The following is a 21118-nucleotide window of genomic DNA, read 5'->3' on the forward strand; positions in this document are numbered from 1 at the left end:
TTAATTTTTCTGATGTCTGCTACATTCACACTCATTAACTTTATTGTCTTTTTATTTCTTATTGATCGGGTCCAATTCCTTGGCGGGCTTTTTTAAAAAAAAAACTCAGATCACCAGAAAAATTAAAAAAAAAAAAATTTAGGAGACCTTTAATTTTTACCTGTAGTTTTGTCAATTTTCTACGAGAGCGATGAATCCGACGAGCCGCCCAAATAAATAAATCTTCATCTGATAATTCGAGTCCCGAGGAACTTGGCGAGAATCACGATAACAGAAATGTGAGCGTTCATATGTTTACTCATCAATTTCAATAAACTTTATCGGCTATCACTTTGAATTTTAAAGCGATTTTTGAAATTCTATTTATTTAGAATTTCGTGAGTAACAAGTAATATTACGATGATGTTTTACATTTATGTGGTTATTATTGTGTTCCCACATTCTGTTTAAAATTTCATACTTTTAGTTCATTGATTTTATTTTATACTTATTTGTGATAATGTATTTAATATATTTGTTTGATATGTTGATGATATACGAGGCGCACAGTAGAAAAAAATTCGAAAAATTGAATAAAACATTATGGAAACTACATCAAGAGACCGCAATGTTACCAGAATAAAAAATTGAGAGGAAATTTTTTAACTTTGAATTAATTTTGATTCCTTGAGTTCTACAATTATTTATTCATTCTATAAGAATTTAAAATTTGGCGCGAAAATTTAAAACTTTTCCTTTTCCATATTTGTCATTTTCAATTTTCTTAAGTATTGTCTGTTGGTAAGCACGTTTACTAGCAGGATCATATTAAAAATGGTTGCTCTTAGAATTTCCAAGGTTTTATTTTATTTCCTGGTTTCTATTTAATTGTTTAAATTTATTTTTAAACTAAAATGTGTTATTACTAATAATAGTAATACAATTAGTAAAAAAAAATAATTTATTGTGGTTCTTAAAATAAAATAAATTTAGTAAGTATGTTCGTAAGCAGTGCATTGTTAATTTTATGATTATATGTGTACACAAAAATATATATCATATATCTCTAAATTAAATTGAATTTAATATTAAATTTGTATTGAGAGATTACGTGGAATCCTTAACGAATTATTTGATTTCTTTGTATTGTTGTAGGTAAGGTTATGCTGGTGTATTTGAATTGAAGTAAAATGGCATCAAATGATCAGTGGCCTCCTGTAACGTCATCATCCCTTGGTAAAGGTCAAGGTGGCGGTAGAAAAAATGATAACAATAAAAATAATAATAATAGCAATAATAAAAACAACAATAAAAACAAAAACCAGCAACAAATGGTAAGTGATCTGGTGACAGAAATGTTCCAGAGTACTCTAGATCATGATGTCATACTTTCAATTGCTGAAAATTGTAACTGGGAATTGCAATTTACAATAGATGCGCTGATTGCATTGTCAGCAACTGTTGATGATAAAAAAAAACCAGCTGAAAAAATAATGTCGCCAACTGTTTCAAGCTCAGACAATCAACTTAATTTATCATCAAATTCGACTGCTGCCGATGATATTTTACGAATGAATGACGACGAGTTGAAAGAACAGTTGGAGGGTTTTAGTAAATTTGAAGAACTGAAAAAAAATTCATCAAAAAATAGAATGGACTCATTTCGTGGTAACATATCAAAGTTAGATACTCATATAGATGCCGCTGCTGAAAATTATTCGCCAGCTAAAGTTGATAGCAATAAACGTATTCCCAGCTCACCTTGGAATAAACCAACGTCATTGTGGTCTGGTGGTAACTCAAATGAAAAAGACGATGGTAAAGTTTGGCAGAGTAATTCTAATTATTTATCAACAAATTTTTTTACAACGAATAATCCATCACCAAGCCCACAAAATGATTACTTCCATCAAGTTTCTTCAAATTCACAGCGCAATCAGAGTCATCAGAAAACTACAAAGTCTAATAAAAACAATAGCAATAATAATAATAATAATAATAATAATAATAATAATAATAATAATAATAGTTTAGCAAATAAATCACGCAATGAATCGGAATTATGTGGCTTGAAGGTGCACTATCGTAAGTCCGGAACAGAAAGCAGTTCTGAAGACGATGATGCTGATGTCGTTGTCGAGGAAGAATATAATGACGATGATTACAACAGTATATCAAATATTCCAGTTAATGTCTCACAATTTTTATCATCACCTGTTCAATCACCACCGCGAAAAAATATTCAGCCGACTGCAGTCAAAGCAACTCGTGTTAAATCACCATCAAAAAGTCCACTTAAACAGGCCCATGATACTACGATTGAGAGAATAAAAAAGGCTATCAATCGTGGAGATAAATTAATAATATTCATGCGCGGTCTTCCAGGCAGTGGAAAGTCAACAGCAGCTAGGAATCTTATATCAACAACACTAGCAAAAGATCCATCAATTTACATATTCAGTACGGATGATTTTTTTCAATTACACAATCGCGGAGTCTACAAGTATGACCCGACAAAACTCAGCGAAGCTCATTCACGAAATCAAAGTCGAGTTTTGAATGCCATGAAATCTGGCAGGACACCAATTATTGTCGACAATACTAATCTTCAGATCTGGGAAATGCGTCCTTACGTACTGATGGCTATTAATCATAACTACGGTGTTGAAGTATTAGAAATGGCAACACCGTGGGCTTACAATGCTAATGAATTGTCACGTAAAAATATTCATGGTGTTCCAAAAGAAAAAATTCGTATGATGATTGAAAAATATGAGAGAGGAATCACTGGTCAAAAACTTATAGATATTTACTCTAGTGATTTCAATCCAATAGAAACTCAAACTCGATCTCCAACAGTTGATAAAAAAAATTTACTTATTGTTGAGAATATAAATCAAGACCAACGTATTGAAGATAAAAAAGTCATTCAGGATAATAAGAATTCTTTTAGTAAATATTTACAGAGTCTTGCACGCCCTGAAGTCCTGGTAGAAGTTGATCAGGTATCAAAGATTGATATTGATGATCTTGAGAAAGAAAAAACCGAGGGTGTGAAGACAGATGACAGCCAAATGCTTCAACCTTTAGGTGCAATAGGGTCTGAGAGAAAAAATAGCGTAGTACATCTAGATGTAATTAGTCCAGTACGAGAGACAGATGAACTAGAATGTGAGATTAGAGATAATATCAACATGCTACCACCTTGTTGGGACTTTACGCTACTATTGGACGGCAAAACATTACACAGCAATCATCTTGATGAAGAATATTATTATAACAAACCTAAAGGATCTCCAGTTGATGCTGATGAAATCAGGAAGCAGGATGAAGAGTTTAGCAAAGAGGGTAACAGTGGCAAAGAAAGTCCTTTGATGACGGAAGAAGAACTTTTAGTCGAATGTGTTCCAGATGATTGTACTCAAATGGACGAATTTATTAAAACATTGGCGAGTAGATACAATCAGAAGAGCGAATTTGATGTCAAGGAATCTACTGTGGTCATTACGGAAATAGTTGATGGTGAAGAACTGCCTCAGTTGCCTGACAATACTACTCCTGATGAAGTTAGCAAGGATTGTGTCGATACTTCTATCGAGGTTGAAAATGTTCATCAAGACAAAGAAAAAGAGGAAGAAAATGATGGTGGTAATGATAGTGATGATGAAGATAAAGGAGAAAAAGAAGAGCTGCATACTTCCGATGAAGATGTAATTGGACATGGTGAATTAAAAATAAAAAGTCCCTGGCCTGATGATGGTGACATTGACTCAGAGTTCCTGGATGACAGCATCGATGATACCATTGGAGATGAAAGTTTGAGCGACGATGATCTTGAAAAAGTTATAGAAAATTTAGGTGTCACTGAAATACCTGAGTCAGCTGTACCTGAAGTTAAAGATGAAATTAGTGTCAGCAAAGAAATTAAAAAGGCTCCATCTAAATCTACGATCGGATCGATATTTAATATTATTAAGACATCTATTTTGGGAGATAGTTCAGTTGAAAAAGCGACTGAAGCCGTCAGTAGTAATGTAGAGAAAAAAACAGAAGCTGTTTTAGAAGAGGCTCATGATGAAAAAGATAAAATAGAAGAAATGTCAAAGTCACCAGATAAATTCCAGTCGAATGAAGATGAATCTAAGGAAGCAACCGAAGAAATGCATGAGCGATTGACTCTAGACGCGAATAAAGATTTAAATGAACTGATAAATGAGCCAGAATTTTCGGCAGCTACAAAAGATGATAAGGTAGACAATATCAACAGTATCACTTGGAGAGAGTCACCGTTCCCGTTGGACGATGTACCGAGTATTAAATTAAATTTAGATGATAGTCCGGATAAAAAGTCTGTGTCGACAAACGAGGCGGGGACCAACACATCGTATTATGATTTCAATGTTTCTTTTGTTGGAGGAACTGCTGATTCAAATTACCGCGTTGTGGAAACTTTGAACAGATCAATAAATGAGGGAATACCTTTAGTGCAATCGGAACGTCCACCTTTGAAATTGATGCTCGATAAAGGCTCAATGACCGGTGATATGTTTAATCGTGATGCTGATTCCCAATCAGATGATCCACTTTCAGGTATTTCGCAGCTCGTGGATTTGTTTCCACATATTCCGCGTGACTATTTGGTAGAAATTTACGAAAATTTGTGTCAGAAAGACTTTGGGTGGGCGGTAGATGTCTTGTTGGACGGCGTTCCGGAAGACATGCCAATTAAACTGTCAGAGAATTCTGAAAATGAGAAAGAAAAAGAAGACAAAAATTGTGAAGAAACGAAAGATGAAACTTCGAGTTGTTTAAAAAATTTGACTAAATCAACAGCTGACTTTTTGGATGAGATAGAGACAGAAACGACTGAAGAAAGTTTACCAGAAACTTCGATGAAAGAAGATATCAGTAATGAAGAAGAAAGATCTACATCAAGCGTCAATAACGAAGCCGAAGATGAAGAAATAAAATTACAAGAATGTGAAAGTCTTCAAGACAACAAAACTGACACCGATTTATCTGATGATATTTCCTCGCATTCAACGGCATCTTGCAGTCGCACGGATTCAACAGAAAATGATAAGTCTTCAGAGCCTGAGGAAACAATTGAATTTAACCTCGGCTTTGATGGTATTCGTTCACTCGAGAATTTATTCAGTAACTCTGACTTCCACATTCCCGACGGCTTTATGCCAGTTATTCAAGTAAAGAAATCAATGGCTAAAGAGCTTTACGCCTTGTGGATTGAAAGTATGTATCAACAATTAAACTCTCGGCATGAGCAGCTAGATAATATGATAGCAAAAGACGCTGAGTATGCCAAGAGTCTTGAAAAAGAACTTCAACTCGAAGAGGCATCTGCTTCTTCAAATTCTATTTCTTCACGTAGAATTGAAAGCATGAATTTCGAATTAGCATTGAAGAATTACAATGAAGCGGTAAAATCAAAAACTGTTGAAGAAATACCAGATTACATGACATCAGAATTGTCACGACAAAAACTTTATGAAACACTTCCAGGTATAGATCCGAAAGCACTTGATGAAATTTTAATTGCCCATGGAAATAATTTAAAAGAGACTTTTGAAATAATAAAAGACAGTACTGGCAGGTCTTTACCAGTTGATGTCACCAGGAAACAAGATACTTTTGTTGACGTTGTCAAAGAAAAAAAAGTAAATGATGATAAACAAAAATCACAAAGTGTCACTCCAATAATTGTCGTAAGACCTGACAGCAAAAATGATAAAAACAAAGCAATGTACAAAGATGCTCTTTCGGGTGTTGATAATGCTAAGCAAGAAGCTTATCGACAATTTTCACTGCAAGTCGAAAACTTCAATAAAGCCGCAGAGGCATATCGACGAGGGTGTCCTGCTGTCGCTGCTTATTACTCACAAGTTGTATGTATAGTTAATAATTTAAATTAAATAATAATTAATGTGATACTTAATTGTATTTTAAAAATATTTCAGTCCCGACAACATGCGAAAAATAACGAAGAAGCTCGTGCTGAAGCGGCAAGTGCGATGGTCGAGGCGCAAATACTTGACAATGAAGATATTTTAGATCTCCATTACTTAGTTGTCGCAGATGCAATCGTAGCATTGGAAAAATTTTTGCAACATCATTTGAATAAACTTAGTAAAAGTAACAACCGATACTCAATAGTTTATATCGTCACCGGAAGAGGCGCTAGAAGCAGCAGCAAAACGAGCAGAATTAAACCTGCTGTTGCGAAGAAATTACTTAATTACAATATTCGGTAATTTTATTTTGTTTTTAGATTCAGGAGATAAAAGACCTAATTATTGACTCATTACAGTGTCAATAATTGGGACATTTACAGTCGAATTCCATTCTCGGACAGTTATTCTACGGAGTAGAAATTTCTTGGAATTTTCTAGTTAACGGATCCCCCTTCTTCTTTAAAAGGTAAACTATGCGCATGCGCTCTTACGCCACATGAATGATATATATATTTATATATACAGACATATGTATAGCATCACGTGGGAGAGCGTAGCTGTAGTGAGGCCCAAAATTGAGGGGAAGTTCCAAAGTAGAGTCGGATTCCATTATCTTGGAACTTTTCCTCATTTTTGACCCCCACTACAAGCTACGTTGTCTCCCACCCAATGCTATACACTTGTATGTGTGCATATATTTATATGTCATCATACATGTGATATCAGAGCGCATGTGTATAGTTTACTTTGTAAGGGAGAAGGGGTATCCGTTAACTAGGAAATTCCAAGAAATTTCCGCTCCTCCGAATTAATAGAGTTCGACTGTAGTTTATATTTTAGATTTAATGGTAAAAATAATTTATATTATTTTTTTTTTAGCTTTTCAGAAGCAAATCCAGGCTGTTTGAAAGTTACTTTACACCGTAGCAATGGAACAGACTGAATAATAACGCACATATGTCTGTGTTCATTACAGTTATAATAATAATATTATTAATAAGTAAGTTTGATAAAAAACGAAATTATTTTAATTAATATAACGTATCTGTTGATTATAAAAAATCAACTATCATTAAAATTTTCTCTATAAAAAATAAAAAAAATATTTTATCAAGCGTCGAGTAAAAGATGTATTTTTTTCGTTTAATATTGGAAGCGATGAGAAAAATGTGGATTTATGTTTTTGTAGTTTTTTTATAATACGATACGTAATGTAATATTTAAAAAATACTTTATTTTATTAGATTTTATATAAGTGATTAAACTATAGAACGAAAAAAAATATATTCATTAGAATAACATGTAATTTTTAATCATTGTTCAAATGACAGTCAAGTGCCATATAAAATGTTTTTTTATTGAGGCTCTATATGGTTGTGTCGAAACAAAGTATGAATTTTCTTTTTTTATATATATATAATTTCAAAAGTCTTCAGCTAATTTTAATTATTATAAATATTAAAATACAATAAATTTAGGATATGGAAATAACAATTTTAAACTCCTTTACCCCGTAGACGTCTTGCGGGTGCTGTTTTTTTAGCTGGTAAAATTTTCCCAAGTGATTTCGTTGTTGTTTCATGTTTGGCTATTTTTTTAGCTGGACTCTTTATATTAGATGACCTGGTATGTGGAAGTGTAACTCGGGTTTCTGTAATTGTTGGTAATCTTGTTTTACGTTTGCCGCCTTCAGTCACAGCATTTTGCTGTGGTGCTGAGATCGTTGGCGCCGCTTGACGTCGTTCTGGAACTGGCTTCTGTGCTATCTGCGGCAGATATCTACAAAAAAATATTTATGACATCCTTTAATCATTACTTACTACCAATTAATCATTTTTTTATTACAAAAAACAGCTTACGATAATCGATTGTCGTCTGATTTGTCTTTCACTTGAAGTTTTTGCCGGAAATTCGGATAGAAATCACGTCCTCGCAAATTATACTGAGGAGTAAAAGTACATTGAATATTTTTTCGATTTATTTTTGAAGCAGCATCACCAGTTTCTCCAGACATTTTAAACATATTATTATTTTTAATCAACGGTAATTTACAGACACTTGCATTTGATCTAGGTGATTCTGTACATCGTTCAGTTCTTGTTGTATAGACACAAGTTCTCCAAGTTTTTTCATAAGTTCTTTTTGATTCATGAATTAGATATAGAGAAGTATCTTCTTTGATATGAGTATTCAATTTTGAAATACTTGATTTGCTGATAAAATTTTGACGACTTGGACTTGAAGTGATGATTCGTGATCCTCTAGATGAAAAATCTTCGGGCACTTTCGGCCGTCTAGTGCTTAGTGGCTGAAATAATTAGCAAATAATTAATAATCAATAAGTAAAATAAATTATTTTAACGAAAACTAATAAATTACTTTAAAACGACGACGTTTTTCTGATGTAATGTAGCTGAGAACGGAATTGCGCCACTGACAAGAGTCTACTGATGGCAATGTGAAGCTGCTTGCTTGTCTTGGTGTATCACATTCTTTTAAATTATTAAAGTATCTATGTTCTAATAATCGTTTGACATTACTTCGATTTTCAGGATCATAAATAAGCATCAGTCTCAAAAGTTCTTTCCCTGTTTCCGAGACATGAGGCAGCAAACTCGTGAATCCTGACCCGGTTCCTTTATTGGGAAAAGAGTACTCGCTATCCCTGGATTTATTTCTAACAAATAAAATATTTAAATCATCATAATAAATAAGTAATTAATGGTCATTAATAAAGACATACAATCGACGAAATTTAGCTATGATTCGAGCATGGGGTGTCCCCAAGACCGCATGGATCTTAGCAATTTGATCGATTTCATTTGATCCAGGAAACAAAGGTTTCAATGACAGCAACTCGTAGAAAACGCAACCAATGGCCCAGACATCCATTTTGGGACCGTAAAATCCATTTGTCAGCAGACATTCTGGTGATCTGTACCATCTGGTGGATATGTACTCAGTGTATGGTGGTTTACTGTAGATTCCACGAATGGAACCTAGATCTCCGAGCTTCACCAGGTCGCCCTGATAAATAAAATAATTTTAAAACCTCCAAATCATAATAATATAAAAATCAGATAGAGCAGCAGCATCTGTACCTTCACGAGAATATTTTCAGGCTTTATGTCGCGATGAAAAATACCATTTTTGTGCAAGTGCTCCAACCCTTTTAGTAACTGATATAAATAAAATCTGATTTTCTGTTCAGACATGACTCGACTCTTCCGGCTTTTTATCAGGTCGTACAGACTCATGTCCATTAATTCAAAAATTAAGATTACTTTACCAGTCATAGGATTGCTATTTAAATAAATATATTATTTTTTTAAATACATTCTCTTGATAAATAAATATTTTTATGAGTGCGAATGCAGCAGACATTTATTTTAAATAAATAAATTTAAAATAAGCGCGTACTGATTTTCTATTCTGTAAATACGAATTTTTTAATTTTTATTTTACTTATTCAAAAATTTCAAAAATTGCCGCCTGTCAGTTACATTACACTCATAAATTATATTTTTAATCAACTTACTAGTGTGACTCGATCATGTGTAGAATGTTTGGATGTCGGGTAATTTTTCTCATTACTATGACTTCAGGACTTTCAAGCATTTCATTCATCCTAGATATTTTTTTAAAATAAATTATTTAATTAACTTATCATTATAAATAAATATGAAGTTAGCAGATAATTAAGGGTTATTTGATTTTTTTTTCGACTATTTAATTACAAAAAAATATCTAAAAATATGCACATTTAGAAAATTTTAAAAACTATAGGTGCAATTATTTGAAAAGTTTTTTTTTTATAATTTATTGTTTTTAAAAAATCAAAAAAATTATTAGACGTTGGGTAAATTCGGTATGTTAAATAAATAATTATCTTACGATGTAAATATCTTTTTTAATTTTTTTCCAGCATAATAAATGCCTGTTGCTCTGTCTTGGCATTTTAGTACTTCGGAAAATGAACCTTCTCCAATTTTTTCAACAACTTTATATTCTGTAAATAATTATTTTGAAAATAAAACGTCAATATATTAAATAATAAATAAATGAATAAATAAATTTAACGTACTTTTAAAAAATGACGTTGACATGTTTGATAAATAATTTTTTAGTGTTTCCTAATGAAACCGGCATATCTATATACTAATAACGATCATTTCAAAACATTAAATAGTGATCGTTCAATTTTATTAGATTGACACACTTGAGGATTGAATTAAAATTATGAAAACAAAATTGTAGTTTTGAATATAGTTACCTTCAGCTTACTCATATAAATATAAATAAGTGTGTTAGATAAATCATTAAATTATACAAACGTCAATTTTTTATTAGTGTGAATGTAGCTGACAGCAGTTTTGAAATTTTTGAATAAATAAATAAAATGTAAGTAGAATAAAAATTAATAGATGCGTGTTTAGGTAATTGAAGAATCAGTACGCGGATTTTTTAAAATTTTATCACAATCATAATTTTTTCTTTTGAAATCTATTAAATTTTGCCGCCGTTTGTGTCAAGTCTTTTAATCAGATGTTTTTTTGATGACAAGTTTCTGATTTTTTGTCTTGTCAACATTTTGGTGTCTTATCGATAGATCGAAAAACAATATTAAAATTGACATCTTATAGCTGTCAAAAAACCAAGTTTGCTCCTTGGGAATTGATGAGCAGAATCAATTCTAATTAATTATACAAAACAATTAAATATAAATCGTACGTAAATTTTGAATCGGGATTTCTTTAAATATTCATAAATAAGAGAAATAAATAATAAAATAAAATAGTAAACAATCGGCACCCGGTCAATAATTGGGTCTTTTACGTCATATCAAAATTAAACCTCCGAAAATTATTTATATGTAATATCAATCACACGGTGAAGTTTTACACGTTTATTCTTCTCATTAAACCATATACATTATTTATTTATTTTTCTTAATAATAGCGTTTATAATTATAACGTGCAGTTTTTTATTTTTTTAAATAATAGTAATTTATATTGGGTACGTTGCTATTATGAATTAATCGAGTGAATATTTTAAATCAACCACGAAAATTCGACTAATAAATAATTTATTTATATTTTTTATTAATCCATCAGTTAATAACAATACTATCTAATTAAAATAATAATTACTATGACAAGGAAACTTTTCATAGAACTTTAATTAATTAATAATAATATAAATTTAAAAATCCCGCCTATCAAACGGAAATATTTATCAACAATACGATTTATAGGGGCGGTAACTCTTAAAAAAAATTTACTTGATTTAGTTTGATTATTTTCCTCTTATTAACTAAAAAAAATTAATACCCTACTAAAATATAAATTAATAAACTTGTTAAATAAATCGGGAATGTTAAATAATAAAATTAAAAGTACAACTAAAATATTTTGATTGTTTGATGAATTAAAAAAAATTAGAAAATTAGAAAAATGAATGTAAGGTAAAAGACCAAGTACTCTATCACTCATGTATTAGTACTATCGCTCAGATAAATATAAAATTTATAATTTAATTGCATACAATTATTGCACTATTTTATTGCCAACTTAAAAATATTTCATGATTTTCAATTAATTACTATTTAATTGTGTACCCAAATCAAAGAAGTACCTAATTTATGCAGATAAGCTGATTAATTTGCTGAGAAAATCTTGTACTTGAGGAGAAATGATCAATGGTCAAGACCGATCACTTGAAAAAAAAGACACAGCTGATCTGAAAAATATCAGAACTACGGTAGTCTTCACAATAGTATAACTCGCCGGTCCATAAGACACTGGGTTGAATCTCAGTCGATGCAGGGAATGACCTGATCAGGTCACTAATTTATAATAGAAAACTCTGTCAAGTTTTCCAGTTACTATTGTGAAGACTACCGAGGTTCTGATATTATTTAGACCAGCTGTGTCTTTTTTCTCAAGTGATCGGTCTTGACCATTGATCATTTCTCCTCAAAAAGTACAAGATTTTCTCAGCAAATAAATCAGAAGCTTATCTACATTAATTAGGTATTTGTTTGATTTGGGTTCACAATTAAATAGCAATCAATTGAACATCATGAAATATTTTTAAGTAGGCAATAGAAACGTAGGAAATAAATTTTAGTAGACAACTGAGCAGTAAACATTTATAGTATAAGAAAAAATATTGTCGGCATTTGATACATCAGCAAAACAATCTAGGAAATTGATGCCTTCCCGTGATCAAGTACTAGGTATTTTACCTTATGATAGAGTAAAATATGTAAATATTTTCAAAGACAATACCTCGATATTATATTTAAATTTTACTGTCAAGTAAAAATATACAATTACAACGGCACAAATACAGCACCAACTAGACTATTAATTAACATATCAGTAATCATTATATATATTTATATATTTAATATTAATTAGTTAATAATAATAATAAATTTGATGATTAAAAAAAAATATTAAATGAATACAATAAGCTGCAACCGCACCACTCCTTTTTCTCTTTCATAATCTTGATTCACAAGTAAAGTGTAAATTCAACAAATTTACACGGTTGATTTTAAATTTCATTCTGCAACAAAAACAATAAGTTTCATAAATTACGTTTTTCTCTCCCTCCTTCTTATCATCACTCCGATAATGAAACATTAATTTTATAATTTATGAGACAATTATCGCGCTAACTGATGAAAAAATCATTAGTAATAAACTTTAACTGATTTTCATTACATACTCATACATTTATAAATATATACATATATAAGTATATAATGAAATGTTTAAGCGTTAATATTTTAATTGTAATTATTAATTATTTTTACAACAATTCAAGTAATCCTTGACAAGTTTAAAGATAAATAAAAAAAAAATAGATAAAGGCCATCGTATTTTTTTCACGCATTTACAAATTCGTTCAGCTTTTATACGAGAAGCTATACACTATCATAAAGTTCGTAAATGTATGTAATAACTATTTTAATTATCATAATTATTATTATTTTTTTATTTATCATTGCGATGATACGAAACATTTTATCAGAAAAGTTGAGACGGTGGCAGTGGAGTGGTGCGGGCGTTAATTAATTTTCTTCTTCATATTCTTCATGTCATATATCCAGTACAAATAATCAAGTGATATTAAGTCTCGTTATTATTATTTTTATCATAATATATCATACTATTAAATCATATTATTTTTTATAATTGTAATTATTTTTGAACAGTACCTTGCACTTGTCACTCAGTTTGAGCGCAAGCGCGAGTTTTCCATCGCTGCTGCGGGCGTGCAAGAGACAACACGTGCGTGCGTGAACACAGGAACCGAGTTGACAATTATCGAAATCTTCACCATTTTATTTTACTTTTCTCTTTCAATTATCAATCAACTATTACTTATTTAAAAAAAAAAAATAATTCATAAAAAAAAAGTCATGAATCAGAGGCCACCAATTATCCAATTAAAATTCTGTTCATATCAAATAATCTCAGCTAATTAGAGAGTCAAATTTTTCCATGCATTATTTAAATACTTAAGGACTTATTGTTAAATAATAACCGATAAAAAAAACCGTTGGAATGACAACGCTGTAATTATTTATAGTTTTAAAACAATACGTATAAAATATTTATTTACGTTCTTTTTTAAATATTTTTTTTTGTTTTAATTGAGCAACTATTTTTGCACAATTTGTTATTTCATTTTTCAACTAGAAAAATATAAAATTATTTACAATTCAATAAATTATTAATTATAATTATAATTCTCTTTTTAACTCTTATTAGGTAAAATACCGTCGCTGTATCGTACCCATTTTGACTGTATATAAGATTGCAAATTCACTGTACAAATTTTTCACTAAATCCTTAATAAAAAAAAAAGTATTAAAAAAACAATAAATAAAATCTAGAGTTGATAAAGTGCTCAATAAATTTGTTGTCTTCCACATAATTATTAATATTAATTAAAGGCAATTATTGAATTTAAATATTAAATACTTCTAATTGAGATAGACAATTATCAAATATTATCTTTGTACTGACGATTATGATGCAAAAATTAGTTATATATATTTTATATATATCTATATAGGTCCTGTGTTCACTATGACAGCAATGTTTAGCAGCAATTATATTTTAAATTGAGTGTTTACTCTTGAATACTTTCCAATACAAACGACTACGTTTGTAATTATGTATAAAAAATTTTTTCCGTTAATTTTGTCTGAAGTTTAAACTAATTCAAATAGTAATAAAAATAATAATAATAATAATAACAATAATAATAATAATAATAATAATAATAATAATAATAATAATAATAATAATAATAATAATAATAATAAAGAAATCGAAAAAAAAATATATAATATTTTTCTAATCGAGACTTACTGGATTCACTCTGTTATTATTTTCTTTCCTACCACTCCAAAGACCAGCACTTCAACTTAAAAATGTTCATATTTAAATATTTATCATTTTCTCGTTTATTTTTTATCTATTCACTTCGTGCATTATTAAAATCAATTTAGCTCTTATTCGTTATTTTGTTTGTTTTATGTACACCGTAACGGATGATAATTTACAAAAAATTAACCCTCCCAGGTCTGAGAGATCCAATTTCATATATTTGTTATTTTTTAAGTCCCTTACTTTGGTCACTCTCAACATCCCAAAAGCGTATTTAAAAAACTTGTTACACCGTTTCTCCCGTTGCTATCACTGGCGCATCACTCTCATTTTGAATCTCCATGGTTTCTGATGGTTTTATATCTTCGGCTGATGATTGATGCTGTGGTTCTTGCTGTGGTTCAACTGGAGGCTGATGTTGTTGCTGCTGATGATGATCCTCCTCAACGAGATCGCGAGGGAAATCTTTAGGTTGATTAAACTCATGAGCCTCAGGTGCGTCATGTCCTTCAAAGGTTTTATCATTAAAATTATCCGAATCATTGGTCGATGGCACGTGATTCGTTTCGGGGTTTTCGTGAGTATCATCAACATTTTTTGGAGGAGGCTGGAATTCTTCAGATAAATCTTTTATCGTTGGTTCATCCGGCCGTTCGTCAGCGCCCTTAGGATTGGCATCGTCAGCAGTTCGATTTTCTTCAAAGGTATTTTTGTTGTCATCAGTTTCTTGCTGAGATCTTGTGATTTCAGGTTGTTCTGGTGGCAATGGACTTGCATTTCCCCATCTAGATTTTCTGTTCCTTGAATTTCTACTGTCACGATCACGATCACGATCACGATCTTGATGCTTGTCACGATTCATATGCCCTTTGTCTCGTTGACTGACGTGATTTTCACGATTGTGTTCATCTGGTTCGTGTCCATTGTTACCTTCCATGTTAGCCCAGACAGGTGGCAGTGGTGGTGGCGGTCCGCTATCTGGATTTCTCCAGGGATCAGGTAGAGGTGGACCTGGTGGACCTGGAGGTCCTGGTGGTCCACCGAACGGTGGTGGTCTCATGTGGGAAGACGGTGGCGGACCACGGCTGTCATCAAATGGTCCTCGGAAGAATGTCTCACCTTCTCGGGGATCAAATGGACCTCGTGGACCAAATGGTGGGCGCATACCTGGCCTCATTCCTCTGGGTCCCATTCCTCGATGGAATATCGGCGGACCTGTGAAAAAATATTTTTTATCAATTGTTCTTATCGTGAATTATCTAAAAAAATTAAATTTCTAATGAAATATTATGAGATTGATAACTTACCGTGGCCTCGGGGCCCCATTCCTGGTCTTGGTCCGAATCCTTCAGGTCCCATTGGACCTCGTGGTCCTCGAGGACCCATTGGTGGTCCAAACCCAGGCTCCATGTGTCCAAAGAAGTCCCTTCTTCTCGGATCAAAGTCAGGATGGTCTGGATGGGCTCGTGCATCAAATCCATCTCCACCCATTCGAGGATCAAAGCCGTCTCTTTGACGTCTGTCAAAGTCATGTCTATCTGGTTCATATTCATCGACTGGATGACGTCCACGGTGCTCACTACGATCAAATTCATCTCTTCCCATGCCTAGACGATGATCAAAGTCATTGGATCGTGGACCGCCGGGCCCATGTCGATCGAAATCATCTGGAAAACGTCCACCGTGCATTCTATGATCTGGAAACTCTTCTATAGGTCCGCCTCTGGGACCACCACCTCGAGGTCCAAATCCAGGCCGATCGCGATCACCTCGTGGAAAGTCACGATGATCTTGAGGTCCCCGAAAATCTGGACCTCGTGGTCCAAAGTCTGGCCTTTCTCCCGGAACACCTGGAAATTTTGGAAGATCTAATAACGACGGAGGTCCATCCCCAGGTCTACGTCCACCAGGAACATCTTCAAAAGGCGGTGGTCTGTCACCCCTGTTGTCCATATTACGATCATTACGATCTCCTCGCATTCCACGATCCATTCTATCATCCATCGGCAAAGTACCGTCTGCCAGCTGTCGTAATCTGTCAGCCAGACTCATTTTATCTTTCTTCGGACCCATGTCTGGTTCTTGAAGAAGGCCAACACCTGATCCAGGTAACGGCATTGGACCATCATGTGGTCTCATGTCCCGATCACGATCTCGTCTGTCATCTCTGTCACGATCACGACCATCTCTTCTTCGGTCACGACCTCTGTCTCTTCCTCTACCACGATCTCGTCCACGATCACTTCGATTGTCATTTCCCTCTCTATCAGCTCTATCACGATCACCTCGATCTCTTCTCTCACGATCTCTGTCTCTATCTCGATCCCGGAAGTCTCGGTCACTATCTGCTCTGTCATTCATACTCGGACCTTTGTTCATAGCTGCCAGCAACTGGTCACTCAAGTTTGGCTTTTCTTTCGGAGGATTTATTGTACTTGGAGGCATAACATCTTCCATTTCAACGTCCATATCTTCTGAATGCTGTGGCTGCATCGGCATCTGCATTGGTGGTGGTGGTGGACCCACTCCAAACGGTTGCCGGAGCATTGGAAGATTTGGTAAATTTGTTTCTCCCGTTGGAGGAGGGACACCCATTGGCGGTACATTGTGAGGCATACCTATTGATTAAATAAAAAATTAGTCTCCAGAGATTGTCAATATTCGAAAAAATAAAAATATCAAATCATGACTGATGTACCTGTCGAATTTGATTTATCTGAGGGTGCAGCAGGAGCAGGAAGTGGTATTTGAGTAATAAGTCCAACTCCGACTCCAGCTCCAAAGGGTGAGTTTACGGGCGGAGTGAGCATTGATGGCATCATTCCCGGAGGACCTAAAAGCCCCTGCATGTTTGGTGGCGGCACTCCAATTGGTACATTCGGCATCAAACCATGAGGCATTTGTAAACCCATTGGAGGTCCAAGCATACCTGTGTTATTGACTAATTAAAATACAAATTTATAAAAATTTTCAACTATTTTATGTACTACTACAAGATCAAATGTTTTTTTTTAAATGAGAGATGAAACCTTTGAAATAAATATTTTTTAAAATGAAATCACTCACGTGGTACTCCTGTCAGAGAGAATCCCGGTGGCATCATTGATAACTGAGCACTAGTAGGTGGCATCAGATTAGTTGAAGCTGTTGCTCTTATCGGTGGGGGTTGACTGGTATCAATAATTGGCTGCTGTTGAGTTCCCGATGACGGCGGCATTACATTAACAATGCCATCTGTTAACGTTGGAATTGGAGCGCCGCTGATTGGCATTTGAATACTTTGCATTCCTTCATTCGATCCTGAGTGCTTCAGTTTACCTGTACAAAAAAATCGATTAAGCTATCATATTAAATAATAATAAATAAATAAATAAATAATGATTTTACTTTTAAATTTTTGTTTTAAGTTTGCTTGACCAATCGAAAAATAAATAGTATTTCAATTGGCTCAAAAACTTAAAGATGCTTTTGCAAGTTGGTTCAAGATACAGACGATTTAAACAACGCTTCCTATATCTAGATTGAACTTGCAGTTTTTTCTAAAAAATTATTCTAATACTATTATTACCTTTCAGTCTTGGAGGCAGCGTATCCTCATCGATCATCCCGCCTTCTTCAAGCATCTCCAGCTCATGCTCACTGATATTATTCAATTTATTCCAAGGAATATAGCTAACACCGAGCTCAACTTCCCAGTAGTCTTTCCATTCTTTGCCCTTGACACCTTTGCCAGGTGCCCAAGCTAAAGTGATAGCTTTGCCCTGCATCTTGTGGCTCTTGAGTTTAGTCAGAGCCCGATGAGCGTCCTGTCGTCTGTTCATACAGATAAAAGCACAGCCTCTTGGTGAAATTAAGTCGATGCTGACGATGTCACCAAATTCGCCAAAGGTATCAGATAATTCTTCTTGATGTACGAGCTTAGACAGATGCCCAACCCAAAGTGTCGTACTGCACACACTCATTTTTTCCCTCACGATTGGTGGCAATCCGCGTTTTCTTCGCTCGCGTTCTTTTTCTCTCTCCTCCTCAGTATTTTTAACCCGGATTTCTTCACGCTTACGTTCGCGCGATCGGGATCTTTGCCTTCGCGACCGGCTTCTCGACCGTGATTTTCTCTCCCGATCTCGCCCGCGATGACGAGGTGACCTGGACCTGCTGTGACGTCGAAAACGATCCGGCGATCGGCTCTGAGATCTCACAGAGTCTAGATTTACTATTTCTACGCTGCTGCTATCACGTCTCGTTTGTGCCGACTGATAATCCTGGGAGTCTTGTCGTTCATCTATCAGCGGACTCTTTTGATTTGAATGAATCGGCTGTCTTAGTGCTGAAGTTGATTGAGAAACAAAAGCCGGCGGATAACCTGGCGGTGGCTGACTCATATCCTGCTGCATTAAATTCGATACGTTACTATAAGTGTTATGTTGAGTTGGTTTGATAACGTCAGAAGGTTTCAGTTCACACTCCGAGGCAAATGGAAGATTCGGTACGGTCTGAGCGAGATGTTTATCAAACTCATCTTCTTGCTGTTTCATCTGCTGAAGTTTGCGCATCTTTTCTTCCATCTCAAGCTGAGCCGAGGCCACGTTGCCTTGCATTGTCTGCTGCAACGTCTGCAATTGTCTTAAAACCTCTGGATTAGTCAGCAATAGTCCAAGACTCTCTAAATTACCACTAGTGACTGCATTGTGCTGATTACCAGCAGTAACCGCTGCTGCTGGAGAACTAGCCATCATAACATCATCGTCTTCCTCTTCGCCGTAGTCAAAATCTAATAGCTTTTTGTCAAATTTAACAGAACTTGGAGTATCATTTGAAGCTTCTTGTTTCTTCAATAGCAATTGTTGAAGATGTTGAAGTTGATCTAAAAATGAGGCATCAACTTGATTAGCACCCGACTGTCCGAGTAATTTATTAGCATTAACCATATTGGCAGTCTCTAATTTAGTCTGTGCCAACCATGCAGGGTCAATAGTTTTAGTGTTAAACATTTTTTGGTCTTTGGGTGGGTTTTTACCACCCGGTGGAGTTTTAGTAATAGAACCAAGGTTGCTTAAATTATTACCAGTGGCATTCAACGCTCCGTTTGAATTAATCGCCTGCTCTTTGTGAATAGGATGATTTGGATCAGCGAGATCAAACAGCGGTTGAATTACTTCAGGTTGAAATACTGAATTCTTCTGCCATAAATTTAGCACACGTATCACCTTGCTTTTGTCCTCCGGCGGGCATTTCAATAAATTTAAAAACGTTGTTTGCATATTTTTGGCAAATCTCGGCGCAAATACATCCTTCTCAACCCCAAACTGGTGTCTAGACTGTCGTACTATCGAGTCTATCACATACAGACCCGGTACTTTGTACTCTGGCTTGCACTGAAACGAAATTAAAGTAAACAATAAATAGTTAGGGTCAACTGTTGCGTACAAAGATGACGGTAATTAATCAACATCATCAGGAACTTACTTTTTGGATAAATTTCTCTACACTCTGTACAACGTGCTTGTAAAATTTGATGGCTTTTATCGCACCTCTCGTCAGGGAATTCATCTTCGCCTTGGATATCGGCGGCTTAACATCGTAGAGTGCGGAGAGCTATAATAAAATAAATAATAAGTCAGTATCAGCCATTAAAATATAAACTTAATGACATCAGTCATTGAACCTAAACATTATTAGGTAATCATTAAGTAACTAAGTAAATAAATGTAAATAAATTGATAAGTGATAAGGGTGTCAAGCTGAGTCGAGATGATCAATAATCGATCTGTATATTTGTTGTATTTTACACACGGCATCATCGTGGTGAAAAAAAGAGGGAGGGTTTACCCTAACACGGTGACCTCCAAAATATAATGATGTATATAAGTACCGCTGTGTGCTCTTACCTCCGCATTAAATGCCTTAACCGCGTCCATTTTTACTCGCTATTTTTTATGATTTATAAAACGTTTAATATTTATATTCAACAGATAGTGCAACACAAAACACTAATATTTTCACTAATTATCGCCATTTCTCATCGTCAACGCACTTTAGTGTAAAGACCATGCCAGTCAAGATGGCAGACGTATTACCCAGCGTGCAATGGGCGACACTCTCGGTTTTAGTTGCTACTAGGCCGCCTGCCTGCTGCTGCTGCTGCGTCTCGATCAGCTCCCTTAAGTTGGCGGGGGGAATTCGATTTTTGGCAAATTTTTTTTAGCAATTCGTTTGTTCGTCGATTGTTCGTCAATGTTCGCTATAAATAATTATTTGTTCGTTCTTTATTTTTTTTTAAATAAATTTTTAAAAATTTATTTGAAGTTAGCGGTGACTATACTCATTTTCTATCTTTTTTAATTTTTTTTCCATTTATCTTGATTTGTTTGTTAATACCCCACCAAAAATAGCGTTTGTTTGTTTGTTTTTATATTTATAATTAATTATTAAAATTTTAATTATGCCCGTTGATCTAATAGTAGTTGTGCGCATGCGCAAGTGTCTGCTCTAGGTTTAAAATTTTTTATTGTTTTCATTATTATTTATGTTTTAATTAAATTAGTAATCTTATCAAGTAATTATCAAATCCTGTTGATCATCTAGCACATCGTAAGAGTATCCAGGTATTTATCGGAGAGAAATGTCAATAAGCCACAATAAAATATGAAACGAAAGAGTCCTCAAAGAATCTTAGAAAACCACTTTTAATATTATTATTATTATCTTTATTTATTTAATATTTAATACACTCGACTAATTATTTTGTTTTATCAATATTA

The 21118-nt window shown here is 33.8% G+C and overlaps 3 protein-coding genes across 6 annotated transcripts; 1 reads left to right on the plus strand and 2 right to left on the minus strand.

Moving 5' to 3' along the window:
* The first annotated feature begins 222 nt into the window (after window positions 1-222).
* LOC103568870 (uncharacterized) lies at window positions 223-7112 on the plus strand. Its single transcript, XM_008545875.3, has 4 exons — window positions 223-971; window positions 1135-5882; window positions 5955-6244; window positions 6828-7112. Exons 2-4 carry the CDS (start codon window positions 1170-1172, stop codon window positions 6889-6891), a joined length of 5067 nt encoding a protein of 1688 aa, XP_008544097.1. The 5' UTR covers window positions 223-971; window positions 1135-1169; the 3' UTR covers window positions 6892-7112.
* Window positions 7113-7375: 263 nt separating this feature from the next.
* LOC103568869 (MAPK/MAK/MRK overlapping kinase) lies at window positions 7376-10202 on the minus strand. Its single transcript, XM_008545874.2, has 8 exons — window positions 10033-10202; window positions 9843-9957; window positions 9487-9576; window positions 9050-9251; window positions 8692-8975; window positions 8328-8625; window positions 7808-8256; window positions 7376-7727 (listed from the first exon to the last, which is right to left on the minus strand). The coding sequence occupies exons 1-8, from the start codon at window positions 10052-10054 to the stop codon at window positions 7445-7447; spliced, it is 1743 nt and encodes a 580-aa protein (XP_008544096.1). The 5' UTR covers window positions 10055-10202; the 3' UTR covers window positions 7376-7444.
* Window positions 10203-11227: 1025 nt separating this feature from the next.
* LOC103568868 (SR-related and CTD-associated factor 4) lies at window positions 11228-20453 on the minus strand. 4 transcript variants are annotated; one of them, XM_008545870.3, is made up of 8 exons: window positions 20246-20453; window positions 19824-19952; window positions 17926-19732; window positions 17424-17675; window positions 17056-17298; window positions 15665-16975; window positions 14601-15572; window positions 11228-12522 (listed from the first exon to the last, which is right to left on the minus strand). In XM_008545870.3, the coding sequence occupies exons 1-7, from the start codon at window positions 20273-20275 to the stop codon at window positions 14644-14646; spliced, it is 4701 nt and encodes a 1566-aa protein (XP_008544092.1). In that variant the 5' UTR covers window positions 20276-20453; the 3' UTR covers window positions 11228-12522; window positions 14601-14643. The 4 variants fall into 4 exon arrangements, with proteins under 4 accessions (XP_008544092.1, XP_008544095.1, XP_008544094.1 ...); XM_008545873.2 differs by lacking the exon at window positions 11228-12522 and having other exon boundaries at window positions 14481-15572; window positions 17926-19221; window positions 19423-19732; XM_008545872.2 differs by lacking the exon at window positions 11228-12522 and having other exon boundaries at window positions 14481-15572; window positions 17056-17286.
* Window positions 20454-21118: the final 665 nt, after the last annotated feature.

Source organism: Microplitis demolitor, chromosome 3 (assembly GCF_026212275.2).
Source record: "Microplitis demolitor isolate Queensland-Clemson2020A chromosome 3, iyMicDemo2.1a, whole genome shotgun sequence".
Taxonomy (NCBI): domain Eukaryota; kingdom Metazoa; phylum Arthropoda; class Insecta; order Hymenoptera; family Braconidae; genus Microplitis; species Microplitis demolitor.

Coding starts and splice junctions, on each gene's coding strand:
- LOC103568870 (XM_008545875.3), top strand. CDS start 1,170: ATGGCATCAAATGATCAGTGGCCTCCTGTAACGTCATCATCCCTTGGT. Junction 5,883..5,954: donor CTGCTTATTACTCACAAGTT/GTATGTATAGTT, acceptor AAAATATTTCAG/TCCCGACAACATGCGAAAAA. Junction 6,245..6,827: donor TTACTTAATTACAATATTCG/GTAATTTTATTT, acceptor TTTTTTTTTTAG/CTTTTCAGAAGCAAATCCAG.
- LOC103568869 (XM_008545874.2), bottom strand. CDS start 10,054: ATGTCAACGTCATTTTTTAAAA. Junction 9,252..9,486: donor CACATGATCGAGTCACACTA/GTAAGTTGATTA, acceptor TTATTTAAATAG/CAATCCTATGACTGGTAAAG. Junction 8,976..9,049: donor CTGAAAATATTCTCGTGAAG/GTACAGATGCTG, acceptor TTTATTTATCAG/GGCGACCTGGTGAAGCTCGG.
- LOC103568868 (XM_008545870.3), bottom strand. CDS start 20,275: ATGGACGCGGTTAAGGCATTTAATGCGGAG. Junction 19,733..19,823: donor TAGAGAAATTTATCCAAAAA/GTAAGTTCCTGA, acceptor ATTTCGTTTCAG/TGCAAGCCAGAGTACAAAGT. Junction 17,299..17,423: donor CTCTCTGACAGGAGTACCAC/GTGAGTGATTTC, acceptor TATTTTAATTAG/TCAATAACACAGGTATGCTT.